This window comes from Neoarius graeffei, chromosome 23 (genome assembly GCF_027579695.1).
Source record: "Neoarius graeffei isolate fNeoGra1 chromosome 23, fNeoGra1.pri, whole genome shotgun sequence".
Classification (NCBI taxonomy): domain Eukaryota; kingdom Metazoa; phylum Chordata; class Actinopteri; order Siluriformes; family Ariidae; genus Neoarius; species Neoarius graeffei.
In genome coordinates this window covers 24,168,253-24,190,513 of record NC_083591.1, presented here as the reverse complement: position 1 = coordinate 24,190,513, position 22,261 = coordinate 24,168,253, and the positions used below count along the sequence as shown (strand labels likewise).

Genomic DNA, 22,261 nt, shown 5'->3' with positions numbered 1-22,261 from the left:
TGCCAAATATTGGCTCATTTGAAATTTCATGACAGCAACACATCTCAAAAAAGTTGTGACAGAGGCAATAATAGGCTGGAAAAGTTAAAGGTACAAAAAAGGAACAGCTGGAGGGCCAAATTGCAACTCATTAGGTCAATTGGCAATAGGTCATTAACATGACTGGGTATAAAAAGAGCATCTTGGAGTGGCAGCGGCTCTCAGAATTAAAGATGGGAAGAGGATCACCAATCCCCCTAATTCTGCGCCAACAAATAGTGGAGCAATATCAGAAAGGAGTTCGACAGTGTAAAATTGCAAAGAATTTGAACAGATCATCATCTACAGTGCATAATATCATCAAAAGATTCAGAGAATCTGGAAGAAACTCTGTGCGTAAGGGTCAAGGCCGGAAAACCATACTGGGTGCCCGTGATCTTCGGGCTCTTAGACGGCACTGCATCACATACAGGCATGCTTCTGTATTGGAAATTACAAAATGGGCTCAGGAATATTTCCAGAGAACATTATCTGTGAACACAATTCACTGTGCCATCCGCCGTTGCCAGCTAAAACTCCATAGTTCAAAGAAGAAGCCGTATCTAACAGTGGTGGCTGGTAGTCTTTCAAACAGGGGAGGCTGGTTGGTTACGATATTTCCAGATTTTAAAAGAAAAAAGAAAAAACACATCAATTTTGCGCATACTCTTGCCTCTGATCTGGCTGATTGTTGGCAGGGTCACAAACTGTGAAATAACAGGTTCTTTTGGCCCATTAGCCTACTGTCCAATATATATGATGGTGGTGTTGGGGGGGTATATTTTAACATTTTATATTTTAAAATTGTGGCATGTGGCATGTTGTTTAAAAATTGATCATTATTGAAAGCAGCTCTTTGTCAGGAACCTCAGCAGTAACAGCAGAGTGTTCTGGAATAGGCACAAGCACTGATCTTGGGGAGCCAAACATAGAGCTGGGTGCCACACATTTCATTCAATGACACTTTCCCTATATTTTACTTATTTTGACTGAGAAATGTTTTATTGACAATTTTGATAACCCTTCACTTTTAATCCAGGTCTGTAGTGTGAAATGTTCTCGGCTGTGTTTTTGTTTAAAAATGTTTTCCAAATTGTAGCTGTGTTTAATTCATATCCAGAAAAATATATATTCCAATATAATATCTCATCTCATTATCTCTAGCCGCTTTATCCTTCTACAGGGTCGCAGGCAAGCTGGAGCCTATCCCAGCTGACTATGGGCGAAAGGCAGGGTACACCCTGGACAAGTCGCCAGGTCATCACAAGGCTGACACATAGACACAGACAACCATTCACACTCACACCTACGGTCAATTTAGAGTCACCAGTTAACCTAACCTGCATGTCTTTGGACTGTGGGGGAAACCGGAGCACCCGGAGGAAACCCACGCGGACACGGGGAGAACATGCAAACTCCACACAGAAAGGCCCTCGCCGGCCCCGGGGCTCGAACCCAGGACCTTCTTGCTGTGAGGCGACAGCGCTAACCACTACACCACCGTGCCACCCCCCAATATAATATACTCAGCATAAACATTTTAAATAGATTCTATATTTTTGGTCCATCCATGACATATTACTAAAGTAGCCTATTTACTGTTGTTGATGTGGGTCACTTGCTGTTAGCCAATTCACTTTCTCGTACCAGGAGAGCTGAAAGGAACGAGTATTATTCCCTACCTTTTTCACCAAGTCAATTTGAGGCATTGGTCTACCCTGCTCTTTAATTTTAATTTTTTCCTCGAAAGGAAGACTGGCAAATGGCTTCGCCAAAATTAAATCAGCAATGCTTGGCATCCGTGCGCAGCTTTCTTGCTAGCTGACTAGCCCCCTCAAGTTCAAGTTCAGTCACTCAAACAAATGAAATTTCTGGAACTAAAATAGCAAACTTGACAACACTATATTTACACTTTATTTACAATGAAAATATATACAAACTAAAAAAGCTGGTAGAAACCATATGTAATGAATGAAATCGAAATGTAAGCTGATCTCTTACAATACATCACACCACTTGTGAATCCGCATGGGACTGAACTGAAATTCACCGCTGCCTGTCTATATTTGAAACAAGCTGTCAATCAAAGAAAATATCCGACCGCTTTCACCAATCACCTAGCATAGTAAACTAGACCCACCCGCCTAGCGGCCAAAAATATTTTTGCCTAGCGAATGGGTCTAGCCTCGCACCATATAAACAAAAACACCCCGGGCGTCAAATCGTGCCCGCCAATCACAATGCAAGGTTTTTGTTTGGATTCTTTGGGCGGGCTTTTGCAGGAGTGACGACAAAGCTGCGCGACGCTGGAGAAAGCACAACAGGAAAGATGGCTATGGCTAGTGAACAGAGCACGTTTGACTCCGCTTTGGAATCAGTTTTAGAATAATTTAGAAGAAGAAACAGCTTTGAAACATTACTTTTTGATTGTTTCTTATTTTCCCGTTATTTTAAATTTAAGGGAAATTATTTCACCAAACACCACTAAATAAAAACTCTCAAAAACAGTTTAAGCAAACCCTTGAAAAACACTTGGAAAAAAAAGAGTATGTGGTATAGACTCCAAACTTGTGGTCATTATCTCCAAACTTCTTAATATCTAGAACCTGTTTATTAATTAATACGCATTTTGAAAAATTATTTATTTCAAGGCCTCCCCCATTGCTTTCTGTCGCTCTGACTACATCACAGTCACTGTTGCGCTGATTGGTCAGAGCGTTGGCCTATACGCACAGAGACAGTTTGAAAGACAGCGGTTTGTTCCTCCTACCCCCGTCGGAAATGTCTACGGATCGAGGCCAGACTAAATATTCACATTTAGTCTGGTTTGCCAGGCTACCAATCACCAGTCTCCTCGCGGAAACTGCCATGTCCCTCCCACTGTGAGGCTCGGAGTCCGTGGGCGGGCATTTTCGCAGTATTTGTCCAATAACCGTCTTGCATTTTGAGATTGAAAAGCGCATAGCTCCCAAATGCCATTGAAGTCCACTGAGGCTGGGCTGCATCGCACTGTCACGAGGGGGAAAAACTCATGCACACATTAGGCGAACTGCGGAAAGTTATAACGGAATGATTTCGCACTGTAGTTGGGTTGAGCACATATATTTCTATGATTCTGGATCTGAAATAGCAATGTTATAAGGTCGGCTATAACATAAGCCTAGCGCAATTCATCCTACACGATGTTCGTCATTTTTAGAGGAGGCTGAGCCTCCCTCGTTGTCTTAGAGCAGTCGCCCGTGATATATATATATATATATATATATATATATATATATATATATATATATATATATATATATACACACAACCCCAATTCCAAAAAAGTTGGGACAAAGTACAAATTGTAAATAACAATGGAATGCAATGATGTGGAAGTTTCAAAATTCCATATTTTATTCAGAATAGAACATAGATGACATATCAAATATTTAAACTGAGAAAATGTATCATTTAAAGAGAAAAATTAGGTGATTTTAAATTTCATGACAACAACACATCTCAAAAAAGTTGGGACAAGGCCATGTTTACCACTGAGAGACATCCCCTTTTCTCTTTACAACAGTCTGTAAATGTCTGGGGACTGAGGAGACAAGTTGCTCAAGTTTAGGGATAGGAATGTTAACCCATTCTTGTCTAATGTAGGATTCTAGTTGCTCAACTGTCTTAGGTCTTTTTTGTCGTATCTTCCGTTTTATGATGCGCCAAATGTTTTCTATGGGTGAAAGATCTGGACTGCAGGCTGGCCAGTTCAGTACCCGGACCCTTCTTCTACGCAGCCATGATGCTGTAATCGATGCAGTATGTGGTTTGGCATTGTCATGTTGGAAAATGCAAGGTCTTCCCTGAAAGAGATGTCGTCTGGATGGGAGTATATGTTGCTCTAGAGCCTGGATAAACCTTTCAGCATTGATGGTGTCTTTCCAGATGTGTAAGCTGCCCATGCCACATGCACTAATGTAACCCCATACCATCAGAGATGCAGGCTTCTGAACTGAGCGCTGATAACAACTTGGGTCGTCCTTCTCCTCTTTAGTCCGAATGACACGGCGTCCCTGATTTCCATAAAGAAGTTCAAATTTTGATTCGTCTGACCACAGAACAGTTTTCCACTTTGCCACAGTCCATTTTAAATGAGCCTTGGCCCAGAGAAGACGTCTGGGCTTCTGGATCATGTTTAGATATGGCTTCTTCTTTGAACTATAGAGTTTTAGCTGGCAACGGCGGATGGCACGGTGAATTGTGTTCACAGATAATGTTCTCTGGAAATATTCCTGAGCCCATTTTGTGATTTCCAATACAGAAGCATGCCTGTATGTGATGCAGTGCCGTCTAAGGGCCCAAAGATCACGGGCACCCAGTATGGTTTTCCGGCCTTGACCCTTACGCACAGAGATTCTTCCAGATTCTCTGAATCTTTTGATGATATTATGCACTGTAGATGATGATATGTTCAAACTCTTTGCAATTTTACACTGTCGAACTCCTTTCTGATATTGCTCCACTATTTGTCGGCACAGAATTAGGGGGATTGGTGATCCTCTTCCCATCTTTACTTCTGAGAGCCGCTGCCACTCCAAGATGCTCTTTTTATACCCAGTCATGTTAATGACCTATTGCCAATTGACCTAATGAGTTGCAATTTGGTCCTCCAGCTGTTCCTTTTTTGTACCTTTAACTTTTCCAGCCTCTTATTGCCCCTGTCCCAACTTTTTTGAGATGTGTTGCTGTCAGGAAATTTCAAATGAGCCAATATTTGGCATGAAATTTCAAAATGTCTCACTTTCGACATTTGATATGTTGTCTATGTTCTACTAGGAATACAATATCAGTTTTTGAGATTTGTAAATTATTGCATTCCATTTTTATTTACAATTTGTACTTTGTCCCAACTTTTTTAGAGAGAGAGAGAGAGAGAGAGAGAGAGAGAGAAAGAGAAAAATTTCTGAAGAAAAATTAAAGTCAGTCAAGTGCATTATAATACACAGAAATAACACAATAATTCACGTTATTTCATGTTCGTTCTTGTAAGTTGTTGGATTTGCATTTTAAGAGTAACTAATATTTTTCAAATAATATACAATCACAGGCTGCACGGTGGTGTAGTGGTTAGTGCTGTTGCCTCACAGCAAGAAGGTCTGGGTTCAAGTCCCGTGGCCGGCGAGGGCCTTTCTGTGTGGAGTTTGCATGTTGTCTGTGTGGGTTTCCTCCGGGTCCTCCGGTTTCCCCCAAAGACATACAGGTTAGGTTAACTGGTGACTCTAAAGTAGGTGTGAATGTCAGCTGGGATAGGCTCCAGCTTGTCTGCGACCCTGTAGAACAGGATAAAGCGGCTAGGGATAATGAGATAAATGAATATTATTGTGGCGTCTGTGTTCTTTCCTCTACAATTCACTTTTTTTTCCATGTATATGTCTATAGGACCAGCCTTTCATTACAGACTGACTGGCTGCAGCAGCATAGGGTGTGTGTGTGTGTGTGTGTGAGAGAGAGAGAGAGAGAAATATTTAATCAATATTTGATGAAAATTTAAACTCTGCCTGAGTGTAACATGCCGTTTGTATCTCACACAGCATGGTAGATGGTAGTATTCTAGCAAATACACACTAAACAGAGAGAGAGAGAGAGAGAGCGTCTGCAGTTTCTGCTGTGGGAATATCTCTCTGCTCTAAAAGTGGGTGTGGTAAGATTAGGTCACCCCACAAACACACAATGAGAGAGAGAGTTCTGGCTTTACTCAAACAGAAAAGGTTAACTGGTCTGTGCAGTTCACAGACCAGTATATAGTATGTCTCATCACAGGGTTACTGACTGGAACTGGGTGTGTACTGTATGTGGGCAGAGGAAGGGAAGTTTAGTTAGGCACAACAAGGCCTAGGCAGAGCAGACACAGATCCCACTGTGTACTGAGGGCTACACAATATGTCTCAGGGTAGGGAAGGTGAAATTGGGTGAAGTGTGGGAAATGGGGACGAAATCCAGAAATTGTGAGAGATAAAATATACATACTGAAAAAACAACCTCAGTTTAGATCTGATTCCACAGCCATGGAATGGGGAACAGGGCAGATGAATGTAAATAATTCAGATTGACTAATTGCTCAGTGGCATTATCATGTTTTATTCATCTGACCTTTATCTCACTGGCCCAGAAAAAGTCCTAAAAATCCACTTCTGCATTCTCCCAGTGTAAACCTAAAGCAGAGCAACTAGACCATCTCAGTCCAATTCCAATATGCATTTTATGGTGTGAACAAAGTTCAAGTAACTTCTGCCCACTAGTGTGAATGCACTAGAGAAGGAATATCCAATTCTGGTATCCATCCATCCATCCATCCATCCATCCATCTGTAGCCACTTATCCGGTGGTGTGCATCTTGATATTTAAAAAAAAAATTCAATTCAGTGAACAAATAGACTTCCATTCACTATGCATGTGCAATTCACACCCATTGTGATCCTTGTGTGAATGTATGCTAACAATGCTGGAGATATCTGAATTATCAACTTGAATAGAAAAATTGAAATGTGGTTCACTCTAGACTTGGCATATGTCAATTTTATGAATATTCAGTAAATGTAAAACAGGAAGAAAACCAAGAACACCCTATGAAGTCCATATCTACCATCAAATGCATCCAAAATAACGAAAGAAGTCCCCAAAACTGGAAATTATAACTGCTATCATGTACTGTACATACACATTTATGCATGTGTTCTCTCTCATTCTTCCTTTCTTTGTGTTCCTCACACAAGAGAGAGTACTTCAGGGTCATCTCCAAAGCCTTTGGAGACAGACTTCTCTTCAGCTTGACAAGGCCAGGAGAGCTGCAGGGGACCATGGGTAGTGTGGACTTCTTTAGGGACAATGTTGGCCAGTTGTACAGCACAGCTTTTGCTGGGGTCAAGTTCTAATCTCTGGCAACCAGAAATCACCCTGTAGAATGCAGCAGAGATAGACAGATAGATAGATAGATAGATAGATAGATAGATAGATAGATAGATAGAGACTTTTGACTTTTATGATCCTTTAATTTACAAAAGTCACGTTACACAATAAAATCAGGGCGAATAAATAAATATTTTAAAAATAATTTTAAATAAATTAGGATAAATATAACTGCACAGTATGAGTGAGTTGTGATGGTTCTGTTAATATAAGTCTCTTGTAAAACAAAGTTATTCTTCCACTACAGAACACAGAGCCTCCTACAGAACACCACATTGCCTCAAACAGTTCCAAGTCACCCATGCTCTTATAAAAATTGATTTATTTATCAAACAAATTTATCATTTATTTATTGATTTATTTATCAAACAAAACTCTGGATTTAATCAGTGTGGAGAGAATTCTCTCATGGTCACATTCTATGCTTTGTGCAATTCTGTTTTTCCTACTTAGGTAGATTGCCATTTTGGCCTGGCCAAGGATAAAATTAACCAGCTGACACCTGAATCTGTTTCTCCTGACATATTTAAAACCAAAAATAAAAAGCTGAAAAAAATTCACATCAAATGATCTTTAAATGTTCTGCAACAAATAAAACAATGACTGCAACCTGAAGCAATGTAAAAAGGCATGAAAAACAGTTTCTCTCTGAGAACAAAAGGGACATTGATGTGTGACCTCAGGGTTAAAAATGGAGATAAAAGAATTCATAGACACTATACCATGTAAAATCCTCTACTGGAAGCCAGCAACTTTCTTGTCTAATGGTGGTTTGTACAACACCCTCCACGCTAGTTTAAGATCATCAGTAAAACCAAGTACACTTCTCCATGGGGGGTCCACCCTCCCACTCAGTTTTTTTCTTATTTAAAACTTTAACACAGGCCCTGTACAGCAGCTTACCTGACACAGTTTGAAAGTCCATTTCTTTCTCACCCTTGCATTCCAGAAGGGGACCCCTATACCTGTCCAGGTCTGGAGCGATGCTCAGCTTGGGAAAAGGTTCCTCCTTTGTGGGACCAGCCTTGCTGTTTTTATCGTCCATCAGCTGAACTCGCTTCTCTGGTGTTAGCGTGGACCTCCAGCAATGAAGGAGCTGATTGGTGACATGCAGGGACCGTAGTCCCAGATGCGCTGCCAGGTACTCCGCTTTTGATAAGTCTTTCCTTGCGATCTCCACCAGCTGCCAGAGTGTCACAATCCTTGAAGAGCCCAGAGACCTGGACAGTGTGGGAGTAGTCCTGCCAGAGATGTCCAAATGTCCACCATAGACCAGGGGCTCTTCCAGCAGCCAGGGTAATGTTCTACATTCCTTGTATTGTTTTTTTTTAAAAAAGGTCCAAATTTTAAAAAGTCCATGATAAAAAATGGGTAATCCAGTAATGTCCAGCATTCTCATGTCAATTTAAAAAAGGTTCTGTCCAATCCCAGTCCTCTCACTGTGTACAACACTCTGTGAGCTGGTGCTCTCCACACTAGATTCCTGGGTCCAGCAAGGAGTCTCTGAATGAACTGGAGTCGAAAGGCTGCATTTCTACTGCCAAGCTGGACCAGCTTGCCCTCCTTCCTCCTTGGGCAGATGAAGAACACTCTGAGGAATCTAGTGTAGACAAGTCCACTAACAGGGCCTGGATGTTTGCTAGTGGGTTTGGCGGTGGAGCCATGCATGCTAGCTTGTGCCAGAGGGATGACGCTGCTAGGTTATTTATGACCAGCGTTCGCCCCCTATCGGACATTTTTGGGACCAGCTGCTTCCACTTGCTGAGTCTACCCTTGACTTTTTTAGCAATGCCATCCCAGTTTTCATTTTAAAACTCAGGGCTACCCAGGTGGACATCTACAGTGGTGCTTGAAAGTTTGTGAACCCTTTAGAATTTTCTATATTTCTGCATAAATATGACCTAAAACATCATCAGATTTTCACACAAGTCTGAAAAGTAGATAAAGAGAATCCAGTTAAACAAGTGAGACAAAAATATTATACTTGGTCAGTTATTTACTGAGGAAAATGATCCAATATTACATATCTGTGAGTGGCAAAAGTATGTGAACCTCTAGGATTAGCAGTTAATTTGAAGGTGAAATTAGAGTCAGGTGTTTTCAATCAATGGGATGACAATCAGGTGTGAGTGGGCACCCTGTTTTATTTAAAGAACAGGGATCTATCAAAGTCTGATCTTCACAACACATGTTTGTGGAAGTGTATTACAGCACGAACAAAGGAGATTTCTGAGGACCTCAGAAAAAGTGTTGTTGATGCTCATCAGGCTGGAAAAGGTTACAAAACCATCTCTAAAGAGTTTGGACTCCACCAATCCACAGTCAGACAGATTGTGTACAAATGGAGGAAATTCAAGACCATTGCTACCCTCCCCAGGAGCAGTCGACCAACAAAGATCACTCCAAGAGCAAGGCGTGTAATAGTCGGTGAGGTCACAAAGGACCCCAGGGTAACTTCTAAGCAACTGAAGGCCTCTCTCACATTGGCTAATGTTAATGTTCATGAGTCCACCATCAGAAGAACACTGAACAACAATGGTGTGCATGACAAGGTTGCAAGGAGAAAACCACTGTTCTCCAAAAAGAACATTGCTGTTCATCTGCAGTTTGCTAAAGATCATGTAGACAAGCCAGAAGACTATTGGAAAAATGTTTTGTGGACGGATGAGACCAAAATAGAATTTTTTGGTTTAAATGAGAAGCGCTATGTTTGGAGAAAGGAAAACACTGCATTCCAGCATAAGAACCTTATCCCATCTGTGAAACATGGTGGTGGTAGTATCATGGTTTGGGCCTGTTTTGCTGCATCTGGGCCAGGACGGCTTGCCATCATTGATGGAACAATGAATTCTGAATTAGACCAGCGAATTCTAAAGGAAAATGTCAGGACATCTGTCCATGAACTGAATCTCAAGAGAAGGTGGGTCATGCAGCAAGACAATGACCCTAAGCACACAAGTCGTTCTATCAAAGAATGGTTAAAGAAGAATAAAGTTAATGTTTTGGAATGGCCAAGTCAAAGTCCTGACCTTAATCCAATCGAAATGTTGTGGAAGGACCTGAAGCAAGCAGTTCATGTGAGGAAACCCACCAACACCCCAGAGTTGAAGCTGTTCTGTAGGGAGGAATGGGCTAAAATTCCTCCAAGCTGGTGTGCAGGACTGATCAACTGTTACCGGAAACATTTAGTTTCAGTTATTGCTGCACAAGGGGGTCACACCAGATACTGAAAGCAAACGTTCACATACTTTTGCCACTTACAGATATGTAATATTGGATCATTTTCCTCAATAAATAAATGACCAAGTATAATATTTTTGTCTCATTTGTTTAACTGGGTTCTCTTTATCTACTTTTAGGACTTGTGTGAAAATCTGATGATGTTTTAGATCACCTTTATGTAGAAATGTAGAAAATTCTAAAGGGTTCACAAACTCACCACTGTAAGTACTTAAAACCACCCTTTTTCCATACTAGACCACCTGGTAGTGTTGGCTGCCCTCCTCCCCACTCCCCAACTAAAATAGCTTCACTTTTTGCCCAGTTAACTTCAGAAGATGATAAAATAGCACAGTCCTTTAAAACATCAATTAAAATATTCACATATACCTGTCTGTCCACCATCACTACCAGGTCATTTGCATATGCTGAAAGAAAGAGAGAAGCATTAGAATTAGGTATGTTAAAACCAGAAAATTAATTTCTCAGTTTACATAAAAGAGGTTCAATTGCCAGGGTGTATAATGTACCTGAAAGAGAACAGCCTTGTCTAATGCCTCTGTAAACTTTAAAAGGGGCACATAAACCACCATTAACCTTCAGTATACTCTTAATTTAACTGTAAAAAATCCTGAAAATGGCTATAAAATCTGGGTTGAACCCAAGGGTTTCCAGCACCTTCCACAAGTATTCATGTTCAACCCAGTCAAAAGTCTATTCCTGGTCTAGAAAAATGAGACCAGTCTTTAAAGCATATACGCAGAGCCATTGCCTCACTTTCGTTTATAAATGCCTTTAGACCTCAAGAATGGCACAGGAATAGTTTTAAGTGTTAACAATAAATCTAATATAGTCATTTTTATGATTAAAGTGATTTATATAGGTAGCAGTCTGAGTGAATGACCTTGACGTCCGTTATGTCACAACAGGAAGTCTATCAGTCTCATCGCCATTTCACTATACTAAAACACAGAGCTGACTAACGCCAATCCTCCATTTTGAGCTAATTCGCCATGCCACGTAGATGTGTTTTTGGCCAGGGCAGCAACATGACAGAAGCTGGATTTACATTGCATTCTTGGCCCAAGAATGTTCAAACTGCAAAGATTTGGATGCAGTTTGTGAGAAGTTCACGGGCACATTGGGTGCCTACGAAGTGGCCTCTCCTCTGCACATTTTACTTAAGACTCGTACGAGACCTCTGATCTGTTGAGGAGCGTTGGCTATAAGCCTGTATTGAAAGAGGGTGCAGTATCAACAATTAAAGAAAAAGAAAACTACAAGAAAAGGAAAGTACTTATTTTATTTATTTATTTTTTTAAAAAGGAAAGTAAGTTCAGTTGCACCAGTTCTCCCAGAGTGAGCCAAGGGTTGTTGCTAAAACCTGGGACAGAACGGGATGGGACATATTATCGCTCAGGCAGTGACCTCCCTGCAGTTATTGCTAAAACCGGTGACATCCCGCTTTGTCCCGGGGTTTTAGTAATTGCCTGAGCCCAGCAGTAATGGTAGACTACACAGTATGAAGAAAAAAGTGAATGAGTGGAGCAGCCATCTGATTTCTAAACTGGATACTGCTGCCATCTCTCCCTTAAATGGAAGAAGTGAATGAACGGAGAACTGAACAAAACAACTGAAAGTCAGATTGTTTCAAAAACAATCGGCCTTCAAGAAGCAACAACACAGATGGGTAAGCTCTGACTCTCATTTGGATTAAAAACAAAAAAAACACGCTGTTTACCTGCATTTAGATTAATCAACTCAGAGCTTCTGCATCATGCATGACAGACAAATGTCTCAGGATGCCTGGCATGAAATTCTTGCTTGATCAGTGGGTCCAGGATGTCCCTGGCTGGGACCCAACTGTATTCCTCGGGGCTGTAACCTTCCTAATCCACCAAGTACTCAATGTTACCCTATTTGCGACATGAGTTGAGGATTTTGTTATCACTGTCAGCCCCCGCAGAACTTGATCAGGCAACTGAATGCTTAGAGTCAGCGGTCCACTATACTTTAGATAATGTAGCTCTGTTTAAAAGGAAAATGATTAGAGAGAAAAAATTAGCACCCTGGTATAATGATTACACTCACACTTTAAAACAGACCACTTGAAAATTGGAACATAAATGGCATCAAACAAAATTGGTAGCATTCAAATTAGCTTGGAAGGAGAGTTTTCTGAAGTATAGAAATGCTCTTAGTGCTGCTAGATCAACATATCTCTCCACCCTAATAGAAGATAACAAAAATAATCTTAGATTCCTCTTTAATACTATAGCAAAATTAACCAGGAAAAAGACTACTATAGACACATGCACACCTGCAATATGTAGTAGCAATGACTTCATTAATTTTTTTCAATGACAAAATTGAAAATATCTGACAAAAAATTCAAACTACTAATTAAAGGCCAGACAATTTAAGTAACACATTAAGTTAACAATATAACTATAAGATCAGTAATTAGAATGCTTTACTCCCCTTAGATAAATCAAACTAATTTCATTAATCTCCGCATCAAAATCAACTTGTGTACAACCCCGATTCCAAAAAAGTTGGGACAAAGTACAAATTGTAAATAAAAATGGAATGCAATGATGTGGAAGTTTCAAAATTCCATATTTTATTCAGAATAGAACATAGATGACATATTAAAAATGTTTAAACTGAGAAAATGTATCATTTAAAGAGAAAAATTAGGTGATTTTAAATTTCATGACAACAACACATCTCAAAAAAGTTGGGACAAGGCCATGTTTACCACTGTGAGACATCCCCTTTTCTCTTTACAACAGTCTGTAAACGTCTGGGGACTGAGGAGACAAGTTGCTCAAGTTTAGGGATAGGAATGTTAACCCATTCTTGTCTAATGTAGGATTCTAGTTGCTCAACTGTCTTAGGTCTTTTTTTGTCGTATCTTCTGTTTTATGATCCGCCAAATGTTTTCTATGGGTGAAAGATCTGGACTGCAGGCTGGCCAGTTCAGTACCCGGACCCTTCTTCTATGCAGCCATGATGCTGTAATTGATGCAGTATGTGGTTTGGCATTGTCATGTTGGAAAATGCAAGGTCTTCCCTGAAAGAGATGTCGTCTGGATGGGAGCATATGTTGGTCTAGAACCTGGATATACCTTTCAGCATTAATGGTGTCTTTCCAGATGCGTAAGCTGCCCATGCCACACACACTAATGCAACCCCATACCATCAGAGATGCAGGCTTCTGAACTGAGCACTGATAACAACTTGGGTTGTCCTTCTTCTCTTTAGTCCAAATGACATGGCGTCCCTGATTTCCATAAAGAACTTCAAATTTTGATTCGTCTGACCACAGAACAGTTTTCCACTTTGCCATAGTCCATTTTAAATGAGCCTTGGCCCAGAGAAGACACCTGTGCTTCTGGATCATGTTTAGATACCACAGGCGATTGCTCTAAGACAACGAGGGAGGCTCAGCCTCCTCTAAAAATGACGAACATTGTGTAGGATGAATTGCGCTAGGCTTAGTTATAGCCGACCTTATTATAACATTGCTATTTCAGATCCAGAATCATAGAAATATATGTGCTCAACCCAACTACAGTGCGAAATCATTCCGTTATAACTTTCCCCAGTTCGCCTAATGTTGTCAGACACTGCTGACGTTTACCAGCCCAAAATATGTTCAAAACCCGCCAAAAGGCACTTAAAACCGCGCAATCTGGCAACACTGTTTCCCCTCGTGACAGCGCGATGCAGCCCAGCCTCAGTGCACTTCAATGGCTTTGGGAGCTATGCGCTTTCAATATCAAAATGCAAGACGATTATTGGACAAATATTGCGAAAATGCCCGCCCACGGATTCCCACGGACTCCCAGCCTCAGTGGACTTCAATGGCATTTGGGAGATATGCGCTTGTCAATCTCAAAATGCAAGACGGTTATTGGACAAATACTGCGAAAATGCCCTCCCACGGACTCCGAGCCTTACATGGGAGGGACATGGCAGGTTCCGCGAGGAGACTGGTGATTGGTGAAAGTGGCTGGATATTTTCTTTGATTGACAGCTCGTTTCAACTATAGACAGGCAGCGGTGAATTTCAGTTCAGTCCCATGCGGATTCGCGAGTGCTGTGGTGTATTGTAAGAGATCAGCTTACATTTCGATTTCATTCATTACATACGGTTTCTACCAGCTTTTTTAGTTTGTATATATTTTCATTGTAAATAAAGTGTAAATATAGTGTTGTCAAGTTTGCTATCTTAGTTCCAGAAATTTCGTTTATTTGAGTGACTGAACTTGAACTTGAGGGGGCTAGTCAGCTAGCAAGAAAGCTGCGCACGGATGCCAAGCATTGCTGATTTAATTTTGGCAAAGCCATTTGCCAGTCTTCCTTTCGAGGAAAAAATTAAAATTAAAGAGCAGGGTAGACCAACGCCTCAAATTGACTTGGTGAAAAAGGTAGGGAATAATACTCCATTCCTTTCAGCTCTCCTGGTACAAGAAAGTGAATTGGCTAACAGCAAGTGACCCACATCAACAACAGTAAATAGGCTACTTTAGTAATATGTCATGGATGGACCAAAAATATAGAATCTATTTAAAATGTTTATGCTGAGTATATTATATTGGAATATATATTTTTCTGGATATGAATTAAACACAGCTACAATTTGGAAAACATTTTTAAACAAAAACACAGCCGAGAACATTTCACACTACAGACCTGGATTAAAAGTGAAGGGTTATCAAAATTGTCAATAAAACATTTCTCAGTCAAAATAAGTAAAATATAGGGAAAGTGTCATTGAATGAAATGTGTGGCACCCAGCTCTATGTTTGGTTCCCCAAGGTCAGTGCTTTCCGGAACACTCTGCTGCTACTGCTGAGGTTCCTGACAAAGAGCTGCTTTCAATAATGATCAATTTTTAAACAACATGCCACAATTTTAAAATATAAACCCCCCCCCCCCCCCCCCAATACCACCGTCATGTATATTGGACAGTAGGCTAATGGGCCAAAAGAACCTGTTATTTCACAGTTTGTGACCCTGCCAACAATCAGCCAGATCAGAGGCAAGAGTATGGGTAAAATTGATGTTTTTTTTCTTTTTTCTTTTAAAATCTGGAAATATCGTAACCGACCAGCCTCCCCTGTTTGAAAGACTACCAGCCGCCACTGCACTCCATGCTCCATCGCGAGGCACTGGTCGCAAAAAGGATGGATAACGAGTTGAATCAGGTACTACAGGAGGTTATACAAGTAGTGAATTTTATTAAAGCCCGTCCCATGAAACACAGACTGTTTACCCTGCTTTGTAATGAGATGGGCGCTCGTTTTGAGGGGCTGCTGCTTCACTCGAACATGCGCTGGCTGTCACGGGGCGCAGTTTTGAACCGTGTCTATGAGCTGCGGAGGGAGGTTGCAGAGTTCCTCTCATCTGAAAAGCATCAGCTGGCAGATCGGTTCACCGATGCAACCTGGATCCGCAAACTTGCATACATGTCAGACATTTTCCAGCATCTAAATGTACTGAATCAAAGCATGCAAGGACGTGACACATACATACTCCAGGTGCAAGACAAAGTGCGTGCTTTTTCCAAAAAGATCATGCTGTGGTCAAACAAGCTCCAGGAGGGAGTTACAGAAATGTTCCCACTACTTCACCAGGAGCTGCTGTCATGTGATGATTTGGGCTCCGTCTCTCCATTGATCCAGTCCCACCTGGAGCACCTCCAAGGATATTTCAAAGACTATTTCCCTGACCTCGAAAACACACATTTAAACTGGGTTAGGAACCCCTTTGCCCCCGGTGTCGGTTCTAGTCTGGACTTAAAGTCACAGGAGGAGCTGATTGAGATGACAAACTCAGGGGATTTAAAAATGGACTTTGAGGCTCTTCCCCTGTCTAACTATAGCCTGGGAAATCCCATGCTGCTTTGCACAACCGTTCCGATCTGAAAAGACAGTATGTAAACTATGGTCTAAAGGCTCGCCTGAGTTAGGGAGCCAATCAGAGAGTGGGGAGGGGTGGAAAGACAGTGACACGTACTACTCGACAAATGGAAGCTTGAAGTTTATTTGGGACTGTTTACGGATCACATTTAACATGGCGGCGAGCGATACGAACCAAACTTTCGATCAAGCTTTAGACACTGTTCTGAATAGTTTAGAGCGAAAGTTTGTTTTAAAAAACTCTTTCCTTCTCTTCTTCGCCTCTTCGTCACTCTAACTACGTCACCGGGTACAACTGCCATGATTGGCCATGGGCTACGTATATGCCAAATGATAGACATTCGCAACGTCCAATAAACGGCCGTTGACAATCGTAAACCACACCTCCCCTACGAGAAATTCAATAGGCGGATTCCAGACCATATTTCACTTGTGATATGGTCTGGTGTTAACCAGACTAGTCTAACTACTGGCTACATGTAAGAAAAGACTATCCCAGCTTGGCTGACAGGGCACTGAAATGCCTTCTCCCTTTTGCAACAACCTACTTGTGTGAGTCTGGCTTTTCAACTTTAAGGGTACTGAAAACCAAACATAGAGCACGTCTACGTATGGACAATGACATGCGTATGGCACTGACGGAGATTAAACCCAGGGTTGACAAACTATGTAGGAGCCACCAAGCCCATCCCTCCCACTAGTGTAAACCATCTGTCACTCCCAGACACACACACACACACAATTGAGAGTGGTTTGATTTCTTTTGTGCTGCTCTTATCAACAGTTTGTTGAAAAGTTTATTGTTCAGTGCAAAAATATTTGTGTTGAAAACATCTCATCTCATTATCTCTAGCCGCTTCATCCTGTTCTACAGAGTCGCAGGCAAGCTGGAGCCTATCCCAGCTGACTACGGGCGAAAGGCAGGGTACACCCTGGACAAGTCGCCAGGTCATCACAGGGCTGACACATAGACACAGACAACCATTCACACTCACATTCACACCTACGGTCAATTTAGAGTCACCAGTTAACCTAACCAGCATGTCTTTGGACTGTGGGGGAAACCAGAGCAGCCGGAGGAAACCCACGTGGACACGGGGAGAACATGCAAACTCCGCACAGAAAGGCCCTCGCCGGCCACGGGGCTCGAACCTGGACCTTCTTGCTGTGAGGCGACAGTGCTAACCACTACACCACCGTGCTGCCCTGTTGAAAACATGTTCTCTCATCTCATCTCATCTCATCTCATTATCTCTAGCTGCTTTATCCTGTTCTACAGGGTCGCAGGCAAGCTGGAGCCTATCCCAGCTGACTACGGGCGAAAGGCAGGGTACACCCTGGACAAGTTGCCAGGTCATCACAGGGCTGACACATAGACACAGACAACCATTCACACTCACATTCACACCTACGGTCAATTTAGAGTCACCAGTTAACCTAACCTGCATGTCTTTGGACTGTGGGGGAAACCGGAGCACCCGGAGGAAACCCACGCGGACATGGGGAGAACATGCAAACTCCACACAGAAAGGCCCTCGCCGGCCATGGGGCTCGAACCCGGACCTTCTTGCTGTGAGGCGACAGCGCTAACCACTACACCACCGTGCCGCCCTGTTGAAAACATGTTAATAATATTCTTATGCTAAACAAATGTAACAATTATTGAATATTGAATAAAAGTAAGAGAAAACATTCTAAAAGTTGATGTTTCTTTACATACATTGTCTCTGGGTTTGCAAAGGGGGTCCCCGGCCAGAAGCTAATGCTCTTTGGGGGGCCTTGGCATGGAAAAGTTTGGGAACCCCTGACCTACATGACTGACAAAAGCACTGTGCTTTTATTTGGTAATCTTAACAAAAACCCACACAGTGGTGGATGGGGCTCAATTATTTTATAACCGCCAGTGATGTAGAAACAGTCCCTCTTATGTGTCACATGGAGTTCTTCACATTAATATCATGGAAATGGGTGATTATACAGCAGCTTAATTGAAGTATAATTTGGTTACCAGACGTTTTCTCTCTTCTTTCTTTGTCTGGTTTGGCATTAAAATTACATCAATGTTTTCTGATTACTTTAGTTAAATATTGACGCTTTAAACTAGAGCACATTTTGGTTTCATAATCATTTGGTAGCAGTTAACAGTTCCCTGAATACACTACACTTTCTAATATTTAAATGAAATTACTTTTCAGTAAATCAATGTGAAACGGTACTGCATGTTTATTAGTACCAGAATTAGCCCATGTTATGAATTATTCTTGTTCAAATTATAATACCAGTCCTCTAAATTTAAGAAGGGGCAGCCGCGATTTTAACCTCTGCCCCTTTGCCTCAGAATAAACGGAAGAGAACGCGAACAACCCACCTGTAGTAGTCGTACGCGACTCGGACTAAATGCGTACGTCAGAAGAATGTCACGTGATTTTCCGTGTCTCGCGCCTCTCCTACCGTTTCCTCCGTGTCGTGCGTCTGTTTCAGCGCTCGTGGCGCGTAACGGAGGTGAAATTCAAGAGGCATGCTTCGTCGGGAGCGGTCACGTTTTGATCTCGGTAGTGTGTAGAGCATGCGTTTTTGTGTATTATTGTGTTGATGGTGAATATTCGTGACACTGATCTTTATCTCCGCATCTGGCTCATTGTTCGTTGTGGCCGTGTGTGAGTTCTTTTTCTTTGTTATATTTGTTATATTTCAGTCTCGCGAACGTTCCCCCATCGCGTTGCCTCTCTGCTTTTGTGTGTGTGTGTGTGTGTGTGTGTGTTTGGGGGTGCTTAACAGGCGTTCGCTTTCTGTCCTCAGCCGATCCGCATCACGCATCTCTCCTTCATCAAGATCCTGTAATGACCAACCGCAAATAAAGGGGCTCGCGCCCACCTGCTCGGATCATGGCATGCGCCTCATCATGCACTTGCATATGCGCGCCGCCGACGCTCGACAGCAGTGAACATGGGGCTCAGGTCGAGAAATGGCGCTAACGGCGCTCAGGACTCTGGTGAGCAGCGGAAAGACGCGGTGGTCGGGGAACTCGAGACATGCACGAGCCACGAGCGGGACGGCGCGCTGCTGCTCGCCACCTCGGCGAGGCAAGCAGAATTTAAACGGGGCTCGCAGAACTTTGGCCTTTTGGCCAAGACGCCTATCGGCTACACTCGGCCCGTGAAGAGGAACAACATCCGGAAGCGGCGCATCCAGAATCTCATCTACGATGCACTCGAGAGACCACGGGGATGGGCGCTAGTGTACCACGCGTTTGTGTAAGCTCTCTCTCTCTCTCTCTCTCTCTCACTCTCACACACACACACACACACACAGCCCAAACCTTTTTTTGTTTCACCTCAAAACTACATCTTGAAACTTGATCGAGCGAGAAGATGATGGAATAGTGCTTTACCATACGTACACACTCATAGCTACTTAGTCTCGTATAGTACTTCCAGGTTTTCTGAGCACTAGCCTGCTCCTGAGCTCCCAAAGACCTGTATTTCAATTAAAAAAATAGTTGTGAAGTGCCTTCCTGCAATTTAATGACTTACGATTCATTTCTTGTAATCACCCAAGTTACATCTTTATCTTTCTAAAGGAATTCCACACAAAAACCTCTTATAAAATGGAAACATCTGGAGGAAGAATCTATACTGAACCATCAAGGGGACAAAATGAAAAACTCGTTGTTCTAGATGTCGTCTCCTTTTGTATACTCTTGCTGCACGCAGACTGGGGAGACAGAGCCCGTGTGTGTGTGTGTGTGTGTGTGTGTGTGTGTTTTGAACTAGTTAATGTATAATAAAACGGGATAACACTTTATACTAAGCTAAAATGGAACATAAATGCAAAATGAGCCTTACATCGGAAAATATCATCTTAATATCTTCGTTAAATCTAACGAAACTGAAATGGCTGTAATTGCTGTCCATAGTACTGAAATGAAAACCTGACGAGAGAGAGAGAGAGAGAGAGAGAGAGAGTTAATGGGCTATAAAGAGCCAACAGTATAAAAAAATAAATTATGTAAGTGAGTGACTCTTTTAATAAATGCGCGCGCACACACACACAGGGGGCCTAAATGCATGTTTGCTCAGGTTAATTAGAAGAGCTTCATTGCAGAGGATCAGAGAGCAGATGATTTTAAGATGACTTAATTCAGAGCCGAACAAACAAACCAGGCTTGTAGTACTCGAGTCCAGGCCTCGGACTCGAGTCCGACTTACGCCCTAATTTTAAGGACTCGTGACTTGACTGGAACTTGAACACTGATGACTCGGACTTGGACTCGGACTCGTGCATTAACTGCATTTGGTCTCGTAAATTGGAGATGAGGACTCGGATTTTTTCTTTATTTTTTGTAACATGCCATAATAATTTGGCATAAGATATTTATATCTACATTAATTTTTGTATTAATTTCGTGCAGGAGTGTCACACCTGCACGCCTTGGGGCGTGGATCAGATAGACTCTCGTGCGCTGTAAACGACTCGCACCTGCACAGGATTACAATGCAATCAGCGCGCCTATATAAAAACTGTGAAAATGCACTTACTTTGCAAAGTATTGAGTTGCGTTGCGGACACAGTACCGAGCATTATTTCCTTGCTTGGTTTCCTGATCCCTGATTTCCTGTTTCTCGTTTTTGATTCTGCCGAGCCTGTTTGTGCCTCGCTCGACCTATTGCCTGTTTCACTGTTTTATAATTTTGCCTGCTGTTTTGGATGGTTGTAAATATACCTGTCTTCATCTGTATTAATAAACACACCTTCTGCATTTACATCCGTCTCTGACAGAATACTTCACACTCCCTGACAAAGAGAATGCACATTCACCTGTTCATACGTCATGTTCAGGAACAAACTTATGTTAATAGTGCTAAAACAGCCACCGTCAAATGGTGCAGTTGGAGTGGTCTCGGACTTGACTTGGCTCAGTTGTGGACTCGGCTCGAAATTTAAAAAAACTTGGACTCCGCGTGGGTTTCCTCCGGGTGCTCCGGTTTCCCCCACAGTCCAAAGACATGCAGGTTAGGTTAACTGGTGACTCTAAATTGACCGTAGGTGTGAATGTGAGTGTGAATGGTTGTCTGTGTCTATGTGTCAGCCCTGTGATGACCTGGCAACTTGTCCGTAGTCAGCTGGGATAGGCTGCAGCTTGCCTGCGACCCTGTAGAACAGGATAAAGCAGCTAGAGATAATGAGATGAGATGCGATAACTTGGACTTGAACACTGGGGACTCGAAACTGGACTCGGGGTTTAGTGACTCGACCACAACAGTGACTCACTCTCTCTCTTTCTTTACTAACAAGTTCCTTGCATGTTGGAGAATATTCTCTTTTTCCTTGAAACCTGTTTCTAATGATATTTCATATTAACATATTCTCACAACAGGCCATTTACACATGTGGACATAAGTTCTCTAGGAGGAAACATGCTGTTGTTCAGTATCTCTATTACCCTTCACACCACAGTTTTCAAAGCTTAAGGGTGAGGTTCAGTCTGCTGCTTAGGATTTGTGTGGCTTCTAACAAATGTGTGTGCACATGTGTGGTCTCAGAGATAATAATAAGGCTTTTATACAGACTGTTTATGTGGTCTCCAGATTTGCTATGATCCTTTTAACCAATCTTGGCTGAGGTTAATCCTCTCCATATTAATGTAAATTATTAATAATGAAATGCGGAATTGTGTGTGTGTGTGTGTGTGTGTGTGTGTGTGTGTGTGTGTGTGTGTGTATAAAATTGAAGTAATGGAATTGGATAGTAAAAGTGCATTCATTCTGACTGTGTAGAGGTACCATGTGTCCGTGAGTTTTTCAAAAGCAGTATTAGCTATGTGGCTAAAGTAATGCTATGAATATCTTCAGCTAAAAAAGCTGCTCCTTGATATAAACACATTTCAGTCAACAATCATATGTATATTTATTTCTACAGTAGATACATTGCTAACATACACAATATTAAACTGACTCCATTATGTAAATTGGCCTTTTTCCCAAGAATGTTGTGTTTAGTAAGTTGAACTTGCTGTCAGTTATGGTGGAGTGTTTAGCACACTAATACACTCAGATGTTGCATAAACATCTGTTTGAGGAAAAATGAACCCAGCTGAATTATCAGAGCACTCACTAAAGATCATACGGTATCTTATATGGCTAGTG

The 22,261-nt window shown here is 41.9% G+C and overlaps 1 protein-coding gene and 1 long non-coding RNA gene across 2 annotated transcripts in view; one reads left to right on the top strand and one right to left on the bottom strand.

The window, feature by feature from the left end:
* LOC132871628 (uncharacterized) overlaps positions 1-22,261 on the bottom strand; it is a 96,489-nt gene that overhangs the window by 29,034 nt on the left and 45,194 nt on the right. The gene's annotated exons all lie outside the window — the stretch shown is intronic.
* Positions 19,062-22,261, top strand: part of kcnq3 (potassium voltage-gated channel, KQT-like subfamily, member 3) — a 146,043-nt gene continuing 142,843 nt past the window's right edge. The window contains exon 1 of the mRNA XM_060905948.1: positions 19,062-19,369. Coding sequence (XP_060761931.1) covers positions 19,062-19,369 — 308 coding nt within the window. The remainder of the gene's footprint in view (positions 19,370-22,261) is intronic.